Source organism: Prunus avium, chromosome 5, assembly GCF_965620075.1.
Source record: "Prunus avium chromosome 5, drPruAviu1.hap1.1, whole genome shotgun sequence".
Lineage (NCBI taxonomy): Eukaryota > Viridiplantae > Streptophyta > Magnoliopsida > Rosales > Rosaceae > Prunus > Prunus avium.
The window spans coordinates 22,060,128-22,077,506 of record NC_142288.1 but is presented as its reverse complement, the minus strand read 5'-3'; the positions used below and the strand labels follow the sequence as shown (position 1 = coordinate 22,077,506).

At 36.7% G+C, this 17,379-nt stretch overlaps 3 protein-coding genes across 4 annotated transcripts; all 3 read left to right on the top strand.

Annotated features, from left to right (window-relative positions):
* Positions 1-12: 12 nt before the first annotated feature.
* LOC110762495 (uncharacterized) lies at positions 13-4,392 on the top strand. The gene is made up of 8 exons (XM_088253634.1): positions 13-209; positions 959-1,157; positions 1,247-1,796; positions 2,772-2,910; positions 3,148-3,281; positions 3,737-3,799; positions 3,895-3,966; positions 4,067-4,392. The coding sequence occupies exons 3-8, from the start codon at positions 1,605-1,607 to the stop codon at positions 4,166-4,168; spliced, it is 702 nt and encodes a 233-aa protein (XP_088109760.1). The 5' UTR covers positions 13-209; positions 959-1,157; positions 1,247-1,604; the 3' UTR covers positions 4,169-4,392.
* Positions 4,393-7,600: 3,208 nt separating this feature from the next.
* Positions 7,601-10,686, top strand: LOC110762519 (RING/U-box superfamily protein). Its single transcript, XM_021965170.2, has 5 exons — positions 7,601-7,789; positions 8,632-8,760; positions 9,027-9,462; positions 9,666-9,775; positions 9,878-10,686. Exons 2-5 carry the CDS (start codon positions 8,695-8,697, stop codon positions 9,902-9,904), a joined length of 639 nt encoding a protein of 212 aa, XP_021820862.1. The 5' UTR covers positions 7,601-7,789; positions 8,632-8,694; the 3' UTR covers positions 9,905-10,686.
* Positions 10,687-12,930: 2,244 nt separating this feature from the next.
* LOC110762473 (AT-rich interactive domain-containing protein 2-like) lies at positions 12,931-16,792 on the top strand. 2 transcript variants are annotated; one of them, XM_088253901.1, is made up of 3 exons: positions 12,931-14,324; positions 15,442-16,125; positions 16,339-16,792. In XM_088253901.1, the coding sequence occupies exons 1-3, from the start codon at positions 13,368-13,370 to the stop codon at positions 16,399-16,401; spliced, it is 1,704 nt and encodes a 567-aa protein (XP_088110027.1). In that variant the 5' UTR covers positions 12,931-13,367; the 3' UTR covers positions 16,402-16,792. The 2 variants fall into 2 exon arrangements, with proteins under 2 accessions (XP_088110027.1, XP_021820810.1); XM_021965118.2 differs by having other exon boundaries at positions 15,442-16,792.
* Positions 16,793-17,379: the final 587 nt, after the last annotated feature.

Here is a 17,379-nt window from a genome sequence, read left to right as displayed (position 1 = left end):
TCTCTCTCTCTCTCTCTCTCTCTCTCTCTCAGCAAATTCCAATCTTTTTCACTGACTCTTAAAAAAAAGCCTCTGCATTTTTCACAATCTTCAATTGATTCATTTTCTTTCGTCTTCCAGATCCCTCTAAATTGTTCAAAACCCTGTTTTTTGTGCTGATTTTTGTTTTCTTCTCAGAGCTTCTTATTATATTGCTGCCATTCAAGCAGGTATTAATCTGGTTTTTCAATTTGGTTTTGGACACATTTCGGTTCATAGCCAGTTCTGATTTTGGGCTGGTTCAAATTCATGTCTTGCTGATTTTAGCTCCAAAATTTGATAAATTTGTTACCAGCTCACACACTGTTCTCATTTTGTTTTTTCTTGGTTTTTATGATTATGGTTTATTGGTATTCACTTTGTCATGGTTTTGTTCTATGGTTATAATGCAATCAAATTTTCTTAATTCCTTGTTGTCAATGAAACTTTGAAGCATAGCTGAGCTTTTGAAAGAAAAAAAAAATCCCAAAGTGAGGCATAAACAGTCAAACGAAAATGTTGTGCCTGTTTTTCCTTTTTCCTTTTATTTAATCATGTTGGTTTTGTACCCTTTGTCTGATTAGCTCAGTTAAGTCGGTTTTTTGCTTAATAATTATTTTATTTATTTTTTAGATTGGTCATGGTTTTTTTAAGTTCAAATTGAATTCTTTATTTCTGAATTTCCGAAACTTTCTCAGCTGCCAAACAAGGTTTTGGGATTGCTTTGGTTGGGTGCTGATATATTTTCTCGGTTTTTAGTTGACTGCTGATGTATTTTCACTGCAAGAGTGAAGAGTTTTCTTTTATTAATATTTTTCTAAAGAAAATTTTCAGCACTTTTTGATGAATTCTTATAGAGAACAATTCCGTTCAATCTATATTCAATGCAGTATTCTTGTGAGAAAACTAATCTATGTGTATATATATTCTGTTTATTCAGGTCTTGCATGATGTCACTGCAAATGGAAGCTTGATGATAAGCATATCTTCGATCTGAAGCAACAGTGCTTCATTTAATGCGATCAATCTTAGCCCGTGAACCAGTGATTGGATTCTATCTTCTTTGCTCATAGCATTGAACATTTCCCTAAAGAGTTCGTGTCAGACCTCAAGAATTTGCTCATTCATAAAGAAGAAGGGTCTCTTTCTCTCTCATTAGAATTAATTCCAATCACTTTATGTCTCTGGGTTTATTTATGACATGACCTTTATTTATATTCTGCTTCAGGGATCAAAATTGGAGCTTGGGATCTTCTTCTTCAAAAATAGAATAAAAAACCTTTGTTGGCTAAATGGGTGCACAAAATTTCTTCTATCTGTGCAAATTAGTTGGAGACTGAGACTTGATTTTATCCTAATTGGTAGGAGAACATCTTAGAAGTTGGGTATTGAGTAGTGGAACATCTTAGAGTTTAGTAATATATAAAAAACCCATTTGAGAAAGAGGTCTTTAGGATTGAAAAGATGGTTTTTTATTTCTCAAACTGGCCAATTCAGAAGTTGGGTATTGAGTAGTGGAGCTAAAAACACTTCTGTGCAGTGGTTTTATTTCTTTTTTTAATTTTTTCTGATCCAAATTGGGAAGAATGCTAGAGCCTGAGCTCTGTTCTTCTAGGATGCTATCGCCTTTTCGCGAGGAAAGTGGGGATGAGGAACTTTCAGTTCTTCCCAGGCACACCAAGGTCATTGTCACTGGAAACAATAGAACAAAGTCTGTCTTGGTGGGTCTGCAAGGTGTGGTCAAGAAAGCTGTTGGACTTGGGGGTTGGCACTGGCTGGTATTTTCTTATTACTTTCGTAAACTGCTTTCTTTTCATTTAATTTGCTCGTAATTTGCTTTATGTGGGCTTTGGGCGTCATTTTGTTTTTTGTTTTTTTGTTTTTGGAACTGTTGTGCCTAATTTTTGCTTTGATGTAGTTTTCTAGTTTATTTGGGTCGTTTTCTTTTTCTTTTTCTTTGGTCAACTGTGTTTTTTTTTAGGTTGGTAAAAGAAAGCTGAACTCTTAAGCATTTTTCTTTTTTACAATACTATTTTATTTACTTTCCTGGTTTCTGGGTACGTAGGATAATAGGTCTGTGCACTGTTGTGTTTGTGTTGTGTCAAATTTTCCTCATTTACTCATTCAAACACGTCTTAACTTCATGGGACAAAATTCAAAGAAATTTGTATGTTTAACAATATCCCATAAAATTAGGCATCAGTCTCCAGCAAGGCACGGTTGTTTTCTGCTTCGAGTAATAGAGGGTTTTTGCTTTTCCAACCAATTAAAGATTTACGTTCTTGGACGGCAAAATAGGAATTGTAGTTTTCTCTAGTTGGGTTTCATTGACGACCATTTGCATAGAGCTCTCATCCTTTATGAGCTTGCTGGATCTAACCAATCATGTCTGCCAAAGTATTTCTTTTAATGTCATTTTGATTCATAAATTACTGTAAAAGTATGGGTCACTAGAATGCCTTTGAGAGCTCTGTTATGTGTTCTGTTTATTTAATTGCAATTTTTAAAATTATATCTTAATCTAGGGTTAGAGAATTTACCCAATAGCTATTAGTCTATTGGTACTTCTCTTTCCAATCTTGGCAGAGGTCCCAAGTTCGATCCCCTCCCCCTCGTTGATAAAATAAAGTAAAGAAGTATGGTTTCTTGATATTATATCTACTTGTCTAGGGCGTTTGTGAAAAAAAAATTGCACTTCAATACCCTCCACATTTGGGATGCATATTTTAACCCATTAATTTTTGCCATACAAGGTTCTGAAAAATGGGGTTGAAGTTAAGCTGCAAAGGAATGCATTGAGTGTGCTGGAACATCCTACAGGGAATGAAGATGATTCTGATCATGATTACTCTAGCAGCAGCTCTGACCATGGTGACAAGGAGAATGATTTCTGTAAGTTTCATTATACCATACCTGATGACAATTCTAATTTCTTCAGTTATCATATTAACTGGTAGAGTTGTTCCACTGCAACCTGGAGGTTGTTGACTTGAAATGGGAAACAGCCTCTCTGCAAGGAGGGACCATATTCAGATCTTGATGATGGGATTGCTCTTCTTGTCATATTCAATTGGCATTTATTAGAACTTAAAACTATATTTAAGTTTGTTATTGTTTTTCTTTGGGCAGCTAGATGTCTTGAGTTTCACAAATCTAGTAAACCAAGAGTTCGATATCCAAGGCCATATGTTCCATCCACATTAACCAAGTCAATAAATCGCGGAAGTTATAGAGAAGTTCAATCCATCCACAGACCTCAACCGGTAAGAAATTGCAAAAGAGAGATCTAGGTGTTTATGTGATTTATTTGTCCATGTTAATGAAGTTCTTGCCATTGACCCTTTAATCCTTCAAGCAAATGAGTCCCATTATGCTTTCACTTGTTTTGGAATAGTGGTATAAATATTGTGTGGAATAAAAAACGATATTGAATTGGGAGGTTTTTGCTTTAACTCCTTTGGACTAGTTGGATGCTTCATTTTTTGCCTATGATGACCTAATCAAGTAATACCAGATGATTTGCTTGAATATGCTCGTCTGACTCACTACAGTCGTTCTGTTAAATGATACATTTTCAGGCTTAGTGAAGCAATCTTCATGATCTGATATCTAGTTACCCTTGTATAACTATCATGTTGTCTAAGTGAAATCTTCATGATCCCAATTTCTATTTACACACACATTATTGTGTTGTCTAATCCTTTGCATGGATGATCAGAGGGTAAACTTGGCAAAACTAGGAACAAGCACATTGCGGAGGTATTGCAGACACTTCAACCTTGTGGGTATCGCTGATTCCTACACTTTATTTTCTCTCTGCACCTGCCTGGTTATGATGTCTTTTGACTAAATCCAGTTTGCAACTTGAAATTGTAGTTAACCAGCAATTCTAATCCAACAAGAGAACAATTGATCAATGTTGCACAACGACATTTTACATCGCAGCAGGTCTGTCTCACTCACTCGCATACAAGTGTGTAAACATCATATATGCTGTTTGAATGAGTAGTTAGATTTTTACGGTATCCTCTTCTTTTCTTGGTTACAGATGCCATTGGATGAAGTATCGGTGGTCACTGAATTCGTCGATGCTACCAGGAATCGGAAATATGCTGAATGGGCTGGAAAACGTGCAGAGCGAGAGATGTGAATGTTGAAAGGAAGGAATGCTTGTATAATAATATACATATATATATATATATATATATATATATCTACCCTAACCTTTAGATCAGATCTAATCATAGACTGATGTGGAGAGTGTTTGGCTTACTATAATCTCTCCCTCCAACCCTAACTTTGTACTACAGTGCTCATGCCTTACCCATGCTATATATCATTAATCATTAGATATCTCCTCTTTTCTATCTGTTACTTGAGTATTAATGTGATGTGGTTGGTTTTTTAAGGAAATGTAGATGTAAATTTATTTATTTTTGGTTTACAACATCTGGGTTTTGCTTGAATTGAGTATCCTATGAAGTTTTCGGGAGCTTCTACAGTGAGGAGTGAGGCGTTTATTTGAGAGGTTCAATTTCACCATCAAACCATTAAAAATGTTTAAATCCACTGCTTTTCTCTCACATTTTTTGATGGTGGAATTGAATTTCTTTCTCAAATAAGCTCTTCACCTTGAACTCCTTGTTATAGCATTTCCGTGGAGAGGAGTTTTCATGTTCTTTTTGGCTTCCAAACTTTTTTGAAAAATTGGGTGTTGGCAATGGGCCATATCTGTTCAAAACTTTAAATGATGAAAAGCATTGGTGGATGTATAACTAACAAACCCCTCAATTATATATAAATAATTAATATTAATTATGGGGTTTGGTGGTGGAGGAGACACGAAGCCAGGCTGTCATTTGGTGACATGGGGATCTGTGTGGTACTGTGGGTCGGGTTGATATGGACATCTTCTTCTCCATGTTGTACCCTACGTGGCCACTCCATAATTTTATTTTCTGTTTTTAGGGTAGGCACCAGAAGAAGGCCACCAGCTCTCCTTTCCGCTGACAAGTTCAACAATTTTGTATTGCAGATAATTTTCATGATTATACTATTGCCTGCTAAATAATTGTCCGAATGAGATGTGTAATAATAGGTAATGCTTTTATGGTGTATCAGAAAAAGTAAAACACTTTTGCCTGAAAAGTGGTATCAAAGTATGACAAATTCGGCCGATGCACCCACTGAGTACAATTATCCACTAGACCCTAGCCCTGGAAGAATTGTCATCCTCTACCACTATTATAAGGATCTTGTGACCATTCCTCAAAGGTATGCAATGCTAACCACGAAAACCGTCTCGTACACTTTGAAGGTTCTGGAGAACGACTTGGTCGGTCATGCTTACCTAGGTTGGACGAATTGCTTGATCTTAACCTCGAGGGGCCAACAACACTATCTGTTGGTGAGTCCTTACTTAGTTAGGATTTTGGTTCCTTATTTCATTAGAATTTTGGTTACTTACCAATTATTATTTAGTCTTATTGTAATAGAGATTTACTTCCTATTGTAATTTAGATATATTCCCTATTTTATTTAGGGTTAACACATATTTATACTTGTATAAATACCTCCTTATTGGAGAAGAAGAATAATATGAGCATATCTGAAAATATTCTACCCACTTTGTTTGACATGGTATAAGAGCCTAGGTTTTCTTGTGACCTGTGTTTGCGTTCTCCTTGCAATTTAAGTGCTCTCCTCCCCTCCTCTTCAAGGGGGGGAGGGGGAGTGAAAATGATATGTTTATTGACATATCCGCATTAGCTTAACATATTCCCATGAATATGTTGCTTATTTCTTGACTCCGACGACCTCTTCTCTTAGGGGGAGAGGAAGAGTAAAGAGAAGTTGTCTATGTGAATTAGCTAAAGTTGATATGGAAGAACTGTTGTTGTTGCTGTTGTCATTGCCGTTACCTCTACTACTGTCGTGGATGTTACCGTTGCCGCTATTGTTGCCGTTGATGTTGCCGTTGTTATGGTCATTGCCGATGATGTTACTGTGTTTTGATCTATCTCTACCCTAACCCTAGAGACTACCTATTTCCGTTGCACTATACATCTAGCTTATAATCCTAGTCTGCCACCGCCGCCGTCTACCTTGCTACTGTCATCGCTGCCTACCTTGCTATTGTCACCGCTGCTCATCTATTTTGTTGCAATTTAACCACCTATCTGCCATGGCTGATTCTGCTACATCTCAGTGTTAGTCAGTGCATGTTTCTCAAGTACCATTGATCATATGGCTCCATCGACCCCTTCTCTTCAGGGGGAGAAAGGGAGTGAAGAGAAGTTGTCTCTGTTGTTGCTGGTGCCAATGCCTTGTATTGCTGTTGATGATGCCTGTTATGTCTCTGCCTTGTTGCTCCTGCCTGTTATGGTGCCAGTATTGTTGCTCATGCCTTTGCTAGTGTGTTTGCCTTGCCTTACCCTATTTTTTAGGGTTTGGTTTCTGCCTTATCTTCTGCCGTGCTCACAGGGCTTCTGTGTTCTGCCTTATCTACTGCCGTGCTCACAGGGCTTCTGTGTTCTGCCTTATCTTCTGCCGTGCTCACAGGGCTTCTGTGTTCTGCCTTATCTACTACCGTGCTCACAGGGTTTCTGTGTTCTGCTATCTGCCTTATCTTCTGCCGTGCTCACAGGGCTTCTGTGTTCTGCCTTATCTATTGCGGTGTTCATAGGGCTTCTGTGTTCTGCCTTATCTGCTGCCGTGCTCACAGGGTTTCTGTGTTCTGCTATGTGCCCTATTTTTTAGGGTTTGCTCTTGTGTTTTTGCTGCGAACTTTGCTTTAGTTTGTCACTTGTTTCACTCGTAGTTGACAAAAAGACCTTCTCTACAATTGGTGCTTCTCAAGTATGGTGTTCTATGACTTGCTTGTCAAGTTGGGCATGCGAAATATCTTTGCCCAACTTGAGGGGGAGTGTTGGCGAGTCCTTACTTAGTTAGGATTTTGGTTCCTTACTATGTTAGGATTTTAGTTACTTACCTATTTGTCTAGTCCAATTATAATTAAGATTTATTTCCTATTGTAATTTAGATATATTTTCTATTGTAATTTAGATTTATTTCCTATTTTATTTAGGATTGTACTTATATAAATACCTCCATATTGGAGAAGAATAAAAATATGAGCGAATATGAGCGTATCTAAGCATAACTAAATATTTACCCTACTTTGTTTGACACTGTCTACTTTCTATGAAATCCTAGGTAGAAAATGATGTGATTATGCCACCATTGCCATGTTAGTTTACAGAAAATGAATGGGTTTTATGAGCAAAAAGGGCCACAGATTAAGCTAGGGATTTACCAGCTTGTGAGCCTGTATAAGCTGGCTGAGTCAAGCCCAAAAATATTTGTGGGCTTGAAAACAATGGCCCAACCAAATGGGTTGTCCCAAGCAGGAAGAAGGAGCCACCTTGGTTCAACAACAATCAACAAACCCAAACCAAATTTCAACAAATAATTTTATTTTATTTTTTAAAAGAAAAAGACATAATATAATTTTTATTTTATAATATTTTTCTTGAAAACAAGAGAAAAGTATTTATATTTCTCAATTTCAGTACTATTTACTAATTTAGTATTTCTTTTCCCACTGAAAGTGCACACAAACGCAGACAAATACAGAACCAAAAGCCATCTCTCCTCCAAACGCACTCCTACAAGTCCACCGTCTCCCACCAGTCACCTTCAAATTCCCAATTCCCAAATTCCAAATTCCAATTCCAATTCCAATTCCGATCGAAGCGTTTTCCATCCACAGGTACTAAAATTTTTCCAACTCCGATATTAAAAAAAGTTTGCTAAAAACGAACTGTTTAGAATTTACTTCTTCTTCTTTGTTTTGTTTTTTAATTTTCGAAGAATTTTTGTTCCAAAACCTATTCGATTGATTTTTTTTTTCTTCTTAATTCGTTGGTTTAGAGATTTTGTAGCTGATTACATATTTGTTTCCTCTGAGTATTGGTATCTTCTGCTTTGGCTTTTAGCTTTTGTCTTCCATAATATTTTGATGCTGTGTTTTTTGTGTGTATTTGATTGCCCTTTTGCTTAGTTTTCTTGATTTATGTAAGGTTTTATACCTTTGTTCTTCGTACTGAGCGTTTTTTATATGCATGCTCGTAGTTTTTGCTGCTTTGTTCATGGTATTGGAGAAGTTTGGTTTTCTCTGATTTTTACTTTTTATTTTATAGCTACATGTATTTGTGATGCAGCTAATATCAATAAGAACATGTTGGGATTACTGGGTTTTTCGCTAATGAGCATGGTTGAGTTTTATAAGAATTTGGGCCATTTATATAACTTTCCAAAATCTAGAAAGATACGATATGATCCAGTTAATGATGATTGCTTTGAACTAGTTTCATCAAAATTTAAGAAGGGGACCCTTTGTGTTTGAAGAGCTGGTTTAAGCTGTGGGGGGTGTCAAAACTTAGAAATTGTATTACTGGTTTTGAGATCGTAATTTTTCACAAGACCAAACAAAATAAGATGTTCAACATATTAGCTTACTGCTGTTATTTTTTATTGCTAACTGTGCACATGTTCTGTTATGTCTAACAGATTTTTTCTGCTTTTTTTTTTTTATAAAAAAAAATGTTGAAGGGGATATGTGGCATCAAGTGCCAATAGTTCTAGGTCCGCAGCAGAGATAAGTGAAAGAAGACAATGGGAGGCTGCTGCTGTTGTTCTTCCAAAGGAACTGAACTGAGTGCTGCACCGACATACTATTACGTGAGTAGAATGCTTTTCCTCATCCTAAATGCTTTTCTTTGTTTTTCTATTTCTTTGTGTTGAGCTACATCTTTTCTGTTAAAAGTTTATGTGGCATTTTTTGTTTCTTGTGAATGATCAAGGAGATTTGGCTGTTGATAATTGGCTTGATAAATGAACTCAATCTTTTAGATATTAGAGTAGGTTGGAAGTGAAGTTGATTTTTTTCTTTTTAGTTATCACATTTATTGTTCTATATATATTTGTGAACTTGAATTTGTATGCAGTATCCAAGGTCATCGGATGAGCATGTGCCATTGTCTTCTCGCCAAGGTGTCACCCCTGCATTCTCCACAGGGCTTCTCGTTGATACAAATTTGGATACATCAATACCTGACACTTATAGACCGCCTCCTACCCCTATTCCATATGACGTGGCTGTAGTAGGGCATCCTCAAACTCCACCAGCGGCTCAAGAAATTTGTGGCAACAAGAGTGAAGGTGCATTGCTGACAACAAATTCTGATTCTGTTCATGAAGCAGTTGGTGGAAATGCTCAAGAAGCTTCAGCTAAGTGTGAAGACCTGAAGGATTCAGACTGTAAGGCCCAAACTGATTTTGAACTTGAGGCAGAAAAGAAGTCAGAAGTTGAACTTTCGAAGTCAGTGGAATCTGTTGCTTTAGTACCAGAGGAAGAGGATGTTTGCCCCACCTGTTTGGAAGGTAAAGTCATTAATTCAACTGTTTTAAACTTGTATAAGGGAGAAAATTCTGTTTTACCATTACTCTTATTTTAATAAAAATCCCCTTCATTTGATTATTGTGGGCTTACTGCAAGTTTTCCATTCAAGCTGCATTCTTGGTTTTCCTTTTCCATAAAGATGTTAAACATTTAGTCACTAGACCATTTCCTTTCGTCTCTGCAGAGTATGATGCACAGAATCCAAAAATTACCACAAAATGCGAGCATCATTTTCACCTTGCTTGCATTCTTGAATGGATGGAACGAAGTGACACATGTCCTGTGTGTGATCAGGTTTGCCTTGCTTAATATCTTCTTTTGTGTTGTGATTCGATGAAAAGAGATATCCATTATCACACATAATATTCAGAGGGCTCTTCTTCACTTATGATGCAGGAAATGATGTTTGATCCTCCAATTTAGTTCAACCAGCAATTGAAGTCAAGTTCTTTCCTTATTCAAGATTGGTTTGAGAAGCAGAGGTTACAAATGCACGAAGGTTTTTCTTTCCTCCTTTTCTGTGTTCACTGTTCAGTGACAGTCACAGATATGGCTTTTTTTGGTTTTGTTTCTGGAGTTTGCTCATTCAAATGCAGCGTCTTTGTGCATTTGTTTCCTTTCAACTCAATGATAATGAAAAGGAAGAGGGAGTAGAATTGACACTGGCGTGAAATTAGTATTGAGGTCGATTTTCTATTTGTAATGCATTCATTCTTAGATCGTAGAGCATCGTACTATGAACCATAAAATGACATGGGTTAAATAGATACTGAAGTTGGGGGGTAGTAGTCAGATTCATTGTCCACAATGAGAAGTTAGTTTCCAAACAAGAAAGGCGAACGTATTGTTCTCTCTCTTTCTCTTTCCAAGTATAGTTTGTTTTTTACATGGTGAGCCGGTCCACATGTGAGCAGTTGGTTTTTGCTTTCTCCCTTGAATTGATCATGTAAATGGCATAAAATTACTTGTTCATTGCTGGTGCTCTTCATTAGTGTAATGGAAGATGGAAGGTTCATGTGAAAAGGACTTGTTGGTTTTTCAGATGATTCATGTATATAACTCTGGGTATGGTGATAGGTTTCATTAAGTTGATTGACTTGTAGATTCATGTTATACATGTTAAAAGGTTATGTCTTGTATTTATACTATACATAAATACATATGGTTGCCCCTTTTTATAAAAGCATACAGAGTTTGTTTGTTCATATTTACCAACCAAAAAAGAAACAAGGCCGGGGTGCTTAGCTAAAGTTTTCAATATTTTTCGGCGAATTTCGAACTTAAAGAGTTCAATATGTTCTGGGATTGAAATTGGGAAGGGCTTGCATTGCATGGTTGTGTGAAGGTGGACAAGGCTGGACAAAAAAGTTGAAATAGATTCTAAACTCTTTTGCTTTTTAAAAGACAGCATTGAGGCTTTCAAGTATATTCTGCTCTTCTTGTTCCATTCTAAAATGGAATCTTGGAAGAAACACGCTACTGGGCCTTTTGCATTTGCTAGATGCTTCCCCGTGGTGCTTCTGAAAAAAGCACTTCTGTGAAACGCAACACTGGACACATGCAAAACGCATTGGCCTCGAACCGCATGCTTATGTATGTACCCGATCATTTTCATGTAGTCACGTGAGTGTGTGAGAGAGAGGGAGACAGTGATGATGTGCTGATGAGCCTCGTGTTCTGGGAATTATTCTAACTTAATGAGTTGAGGTTATTTGTCATTAGGAAAGATATCATTGTCATTAGGAAAGATATCACGTACAAGGGCTGATGGTTTTAGTGAGGAATTTATTAATTTTATTAATTGATTACCACTCCATCTTTTATATTTGCATTGCCTTGGTATTAAAAATCAAATGATAAAAGGTAACGGCGGGAGAAAAAAAAATAAAAAGAAAAACTCGGCCAGCCACCGAACTTATCAACTGGACTGAAATGGCTCAAAAATTTTATTTTTTTTAAAAAGAAAGGTTTATGACTCAAATCACCCAACTTGTAAAAGCAGCGTTTTAGATTTCAAAAGAGCGTAATGATAAATACTCTTAATCACCCGAGATACAACTTACAAGTTCCTAGCAATGTTCATCTATCTCCTTAGAAAAATAAAATCAATAAAATGACCCATGTCAATTTCTGACAGCCTTGGCTCCTTTTTTTGGGTCTCCAGTCAATTTCTAACTAATTCTTTGTTCAAAATTTAACAATTTTCAAGTCATTTTGTATTCTTTTTGGAAGGTGGGAATTTTCAAGTCAGAATGTAGACGATAACACATGTTTGATTCTTGTGGGATGCATGCCCCATCTCCATCTGCTTAACTCTCTCAATCAAACACGCAAGATATGCATTAATATCAGAGTGAAACATTATGTTTAGTATGGAGAAAGTATGACCTAGATCTTAGGACATGTTTTATTTTAACCAAATCCTATTAATAAATGAACATTCATTTATTATTGGTTAAATTAATTTCTGGTTCGTCTAGTTTGAGAAAAAAATTACTGATTTTCAATATTACATCCCCCAAATTTGCATAATATCCTTTTAAACGGTTTAGAAAATATCCAAAGAAAAAATAAATAAATACTTCCACTTCATTAAAATAAAGAAATTATAAAAAGATTCATCAAAAATAAATAAGTCGCTTGAGCTAGAGAGGTTAAATATGATTTTGTCAACCTCCTACATCACATTCACATGCCAAGTCATAATAAATACACAAATTTTCTCAAACGTATTTATCAATTTTTTAAACAAAAGTATTCTTTATTCTTAAAAACAATAGTTTTTTTTTTAATACAAGCGATAGTCTAAATTATAAGAGGTAGGGAGTTTCTCTCACACTACCAAGGTGTCATAGGAATTCAAACCTTAACTACCGGTTTGCAAGTTAAAATCATTTTCCACTAGGTTAGACTTCATTAACAATAGTCTTTAAACTAGTTAGATAAAGGGCAAAAAAAAGAGAGATTTTTTTTTTGGAAAGGAACAAGAAGAGAGATTTAAGGAAGCGTTATTCATGCTAGCACGAGAGTATGCCTACGCTCCTCAACCGAAGAATGCTCTGTAAAATGTTCCCTCATCCTAGCGCGAGAGTATGCCTACGCTCCTCAAGTGAAGAATGAGAGTTTAATAGAGAGCGAAAGTAGCCTTTTACGTTGTATATTAGATTAAATTGTTACTCAATATGAAACAAATTTAATTTTCAGTTAAGCTACAGAGATATAAAGAGAGAGATAATTTTAGATCGATCCATATAATTCGTAAATCCACCAATTTACACAAATATATTTCTCAAATTGACATTTAAACGGTGTAAAAAAGAAAAGAAATATCAACCTTCTTTTTTCTTTGGCCAATTTTTTTTTAAAAAAAGATTCAGCCTTTGATTTCCACTATATTTAAATAAAATAAAATCACAAATAGATTCATTGAATAGTTTTTTGTCAAGAAGTTTTCATTTTCTCCACTTTCCATAAACATTTGTTTCCTCTCTCTTCTTATATCTGATCGCTGTCTAAATTTTTTGAGTCCAGCTTGTACTGTCACCCACTCATTATTTTCAACAATTCCTCGGCTCCAACGTTAATCTCGGCTGTCCTTTGCTCACACCCATGTCTCCTTTGTCGCCTCTGCAGCTCTGTAAATTACCAAGTTGGTAGCTTTTTGAGGCAAACCCAAAAAGAAAGCAGTACCCAAAAATGTTCAGGTAAATAACAACATTTCTGAAACACTCTACGGAGAGAACAGGGCAAAGGGTCTCATACCCCATGCCCTAAATTGAAATGAATTAGATACCATTTTGTTTGGCCTCCCTCTGTTATTTATTTGTGTATTTGATCTTTGAAAGTAGATAGTCTTATTGGTTTTTCAAGAGTCAAATCGAAGTTCATGGCAGGATGGTCGTCTTTAACACCTGGGTCTGTTTTAGATTGTGTCGAAACTAATGATGCATATCAGAAAAATGGTAGTTGCATTGGTAGTGATATTGATATAAGAGATGATGTTGATTGTGATGAGGATGATGATGAGGTTAGGCTAAGATGTACATTTGATCAAGTTCTATCTGTTTTTGTTAAGGAAATTGGTGATAGAAGTGTTGTTAGGCCCATCCCTGCCGTGATTGATGATAGGCAGCCCGTGGATTTGTTCAAATTGTTCTGTTTGGTGAGAGATAGAGGTGGTTATGATTGGGTTTCGAAGAACAGTTTGTGGTCTTTTGTGGCCAACGAGTTGGGTTTGGATGGTGGAGCAACGGCTTCTGTGAAATTGATTTACTTCAAGTATTTGAATGAGCTGGAGAAATGGTTTAGGGAGAGTTGTAAAAGTAGGAGCTCCGGAAATGGGCAGTCTGGTTTGTATGGGGAGTTTCAGTTGTTGTCTTCGGAGTTGGGGAGAGAGTTTAGAGATTTGTTGTTGGATGGGCCTGAGCAGAAGGGCAAAGGTAATGGACCGGTTCAGTTTGAATCTGATGAAAATGGGAAGATTGAATTCAATCTTTCAGATACCAAAGATGCATATGGAATGCATGTAGGTGCCGACCAATGCAGAGAAGATGATGAAGAAAAAGTTTGTAATGATGATCAGAATGGTGTTTTGATATCACTCGATAGTCTCAATAAAAAAGAAAATGATCGTAAAAGAAAGCGAGAATCCTTATCAGGAATGCTGAATTGGGTAGTTCAGATTGCAAAGCAGCCAAATGATCCTTCAATTGGAGTGATACCAGGGCCAACTAATTGGAAGGAGCATAAGGGCGATGAGTGCTGGTTCCAGGTAATTAGAGCAAGGGAAGCATTGCTGCTAAGAAGGAATGTTGATTCAAAGACTGAAGAATCTCTCCTGCAGGTACATTTGTTTATGTTGTGTGTTTCTCTAAAGGTTTTTCGCTTCTGGACCACATCCATTTGTCAAATTTCACATGCATGGCATGGTTACTCTTTCAAGTGTACTCTCCTCTCCCCTTAACCGTGTTATCCTATGAAGTTAAAAGAATTGTTGCTTTTATCTTTAAAATTTGAAGTTATTAATGAAATTATGAAATCAACAACCCCTGTGATGAGTTCCCGTTGTTTCTGCCTTGAGTAAGTTAACCTCCACGATATGACATTGTCATCCACCTCAATGCAGCTAGATCACTTGGTTGAACCCTTGAAGTATTAATAGGGCATTGCTTTGTTTGTGATATGGACTCTGTTAATATAAGTAATCTGGAACTCCATGATGCTAATTTAGCTACAAACCGAAACACTTTTCCAGATTTTAGTTCACAGCTCTCAGCCATATCCCAACTCTTTGGTCATACTTCTGGTTCATCAATTTTCTCTAGCTATGGTCTTCCTTTTCTACTTCTTATTGCGGTCCATCTTGTACCTGGTACATTATTACAAATTTTATTTTCTTTCATCCTTCTGAATGTGTAGTTAGATTTGAAACTCTCTTTAAGAATCTTGGAGATAGGAGGAGTTCCAACATCTACGTTGGTACTAATAGAGTCAGTGTCTGTTACGAGACATTTGGTTTGGCTTGTTTTCTTTTAATTTTTAAATTTAATAAAGGAGATACAAGTGATTTTCTTTCTCAACTTCTTAGTAAACATTTTCACCCCCTGCCCCCTTCCTTTCTCTCGAGAACAAAAAGAGGAAAAAGAGATGAAGGAGAAGGTATCAGCCAAAAGAGGAGGAAAGCTCTAAGGTAGATAACTTGGCATCTTCCATGTGTCACATCCTTGGTCATTAGTTTAACCAGTAGATTACTATATGGTTGTTGCACGGTCACTTGATAACAAAAGATGCTGGTGACAAATGATGAAAAAAGATTGCGAGTTGGAGTATTTGAATTCTCCAACATTTTTTTAGCTATCAAGAGAGCTGCCTATAATGTTGATTTTTCTGGAACTGTAAATATTATATATGAAATTAAATTAGTTTCCAATTTTATAAAAAGATCATGGTCTAATTTGCAGAAGAAACTAAAGACGCATCCATTGTTGTATGAAGATAATATTGTTGCTGGTCACCAGTCTTCAGAGAGGTTAAGATGCAGTGAAAGGTTTCCTAATTCTGTGAAATCTCGCTCGTGCCCTTGTTGCAGTTCATGTTCAGTCCCTCAGAGTAATTTGATAAGTCCTCGTAAAAAAGAGTTGGATAACAATTCTAAGGAGCAAGCACCTGTGGAAGTTGATTTATTGGCCACAAATACAATGGTTTGCCCATCTGTAGATGCTCCCCATGAAAAGCACGTTTCTATAGGCACTCTCTTTCAGGCTGATGTGCCAGAATGGACTGGCGTGGCTTCTGAAAGTGATATTAAATGGTTAGGCACACGGGTATGGCCCTTACAATGTGAAGAAGACAGCTCCCTTCATGAAACAGATCTCACTGGCAAAGGAAGACCGGATATGTGTGGCTGTCGACTTCCAGGTTCTGTTGTATGTATCAGATTTCACATTGCTGAGGCTAGGATGAAACTGAAGAGAGAACTTGGTTCCTTGTTCTATCGTTGGCGATTTGATCGTATGGGTGAGGAAGTTTCTCTTCAGTGGACAGCTGAAGAAGAAAAAAGATTCAAGGATTTGGTAAAGTCAAATTCTCCTTCCTTTTGGAATAGAGCGTCCAGGTGGTTTCGTAACAAGACAAGGGAAAACTTGGTAAGCTATTACTTCAATGTGTTTCTTGTCCAAAGCAGAAGTTATCAAAATCGTGTAACTCCAAAAAATATTGATAGTGATGATGATGAAACAGAGTTTGGATCATTTAGTAATGGTTTTAGGCATGATGCAGTCGAAGTTTCAGCCAATTTTGTGGCATGTTCCCAGAATCAGCAGTGCACTGATTTGGATTATATAAAAAATGCTGTCTAGGAGTTGGACAATCATACTGGGGGCTTGAACCGCTGCGTTAACTTATACAACTTTAAATGGTGATGCAATTTTGAGGAGTGCACGCCGTGGTGGAATCGGACCTGGTGGAGTTCATGATGAGGCCAGAAGGTAGAAGTTGTGGAATGCGCTGACGAATTCTGTTGGTACTCAACAAGGGTCTTCAGTTGTCATTTTAGAGAACTATACTACTGTTTTGGATGGCTGAATCGTGAATATTGTATCTAATACCAGGTTCTGTAACCTTTGGGATATAATCATACATCTTTAAGTAGATAGGGAAACATGAAAGAGGCACATAGTTGTTGACGTTTTCGGTTTTTTTTTCTTTCTAAAGTTGAGCATAGGGGCACTAAAATGCTGTGATACTTTTATTTTCATATTTCAGGAAAAATGAGCATATGGGGACTAAATGCTGTGATAATTTTCTTTTTCATATTTCAGATATGTGATTTCGTCTCTGACATTCTCATTGTCGGTCCACATGCATCAACGGTCAGGAATTGTCTGCCGGATACCTAATAAGGTGTCGATGTTGCAACACTTACCAAGTATAACAGAACAGAATATGTTACCTTCTAAAAACGCTTTAAGAATGGAAAGGGAGCATCAATTGCAACATGAATTGCTTGGTTATTTTCCACGAGGCCCCAACATTTACCATAAATTCTAAGACTTCATCGTGGACATGAATTTATTATGTCTGGAAATGCATTCAATCAGCATTTTGCTCTCCAAGCTGCAAGAACAAAGAGAAGGAAAATACCCACAAAATGAAAACCAAATAGTGTTTTTGCTTCATTGTCACCAAATTTGACAGTTAGATTGGCCTTCAGGTTCTGCGTCAGCTTGTCATTATAAAAGAGGCAGTTCCCATTTTGTTGCAAAACAGACTAACAGAGTGAAATGCATACTTGGCTTGCCATTTGCTAAGCTAGCCAACCACATTTAAACATGCCACAAAATGTGTATCAAACACAAATATTTTGTGATTTATTCGTTAAAATGACGTGATAACCTATG

Excerpts from the sequence above, each read along its gene's own strand:
- LOC110762495 (XM_088253634.1), top strand. The coding sequence starts at position 1,605 with ATGCTAGAGCCTGAGCTCTGTTCTTCTAGGATGCTATCGCCTTTTCGC. Across the intron at positions 3,800-3,894 it reads ATTGCAGACACTTCAACCTT|TTAACCAGCAATTCTAATCC; the intron begins GTGGGTATCGCT and ends TTGAAATTGTAG. Across the intron at positions 3,967-4,066 it reads GACATTTTACATCGCAGCAG|ATGCCATTGGATGAAGTATC; the intron begins GTCTGTCTCACT and ends TCTTGGTTACAG.
- LOC110762519 (XM_021965170.2), top strand. The coding sequence starts at position 8,695 with ATGGGAGGCTGCTGCTGTTGTTCTTCCAAAGGAACTGAACTGAGTGCT. Across the intron at positions 9,463-9,665 it reads TTGCCCCACCTGTTTGGAAG|AGTATGATGCACAGAATCCA; the intron begins GTAAAGTCATTA and ends TCGTCTCTGCAG. Across the intron at positions 9,776-9,877 it reads CATGTCCTGTGTGTGATCAG|GAAATGATGTTTGATCCTCC; the intron begins GTTTGCCTTGCT and ends CTTATGATGCAG.
- LOC110762473 (XM_021965118.2), top strand. The coding sequence starts at position 13,368 with ATGGCAGGATGGTCGTCTTTAACACCTGGGTCTGTTTTAGATTGTGTC. Across the intron at positions 14,325-15,441 it reads CTGAAGAATCTCTCCTGCAG|AAGAAACTAAAGACGCATCC; the intron begins GTACATTTGTTT and ends TCTAATTTGCAG.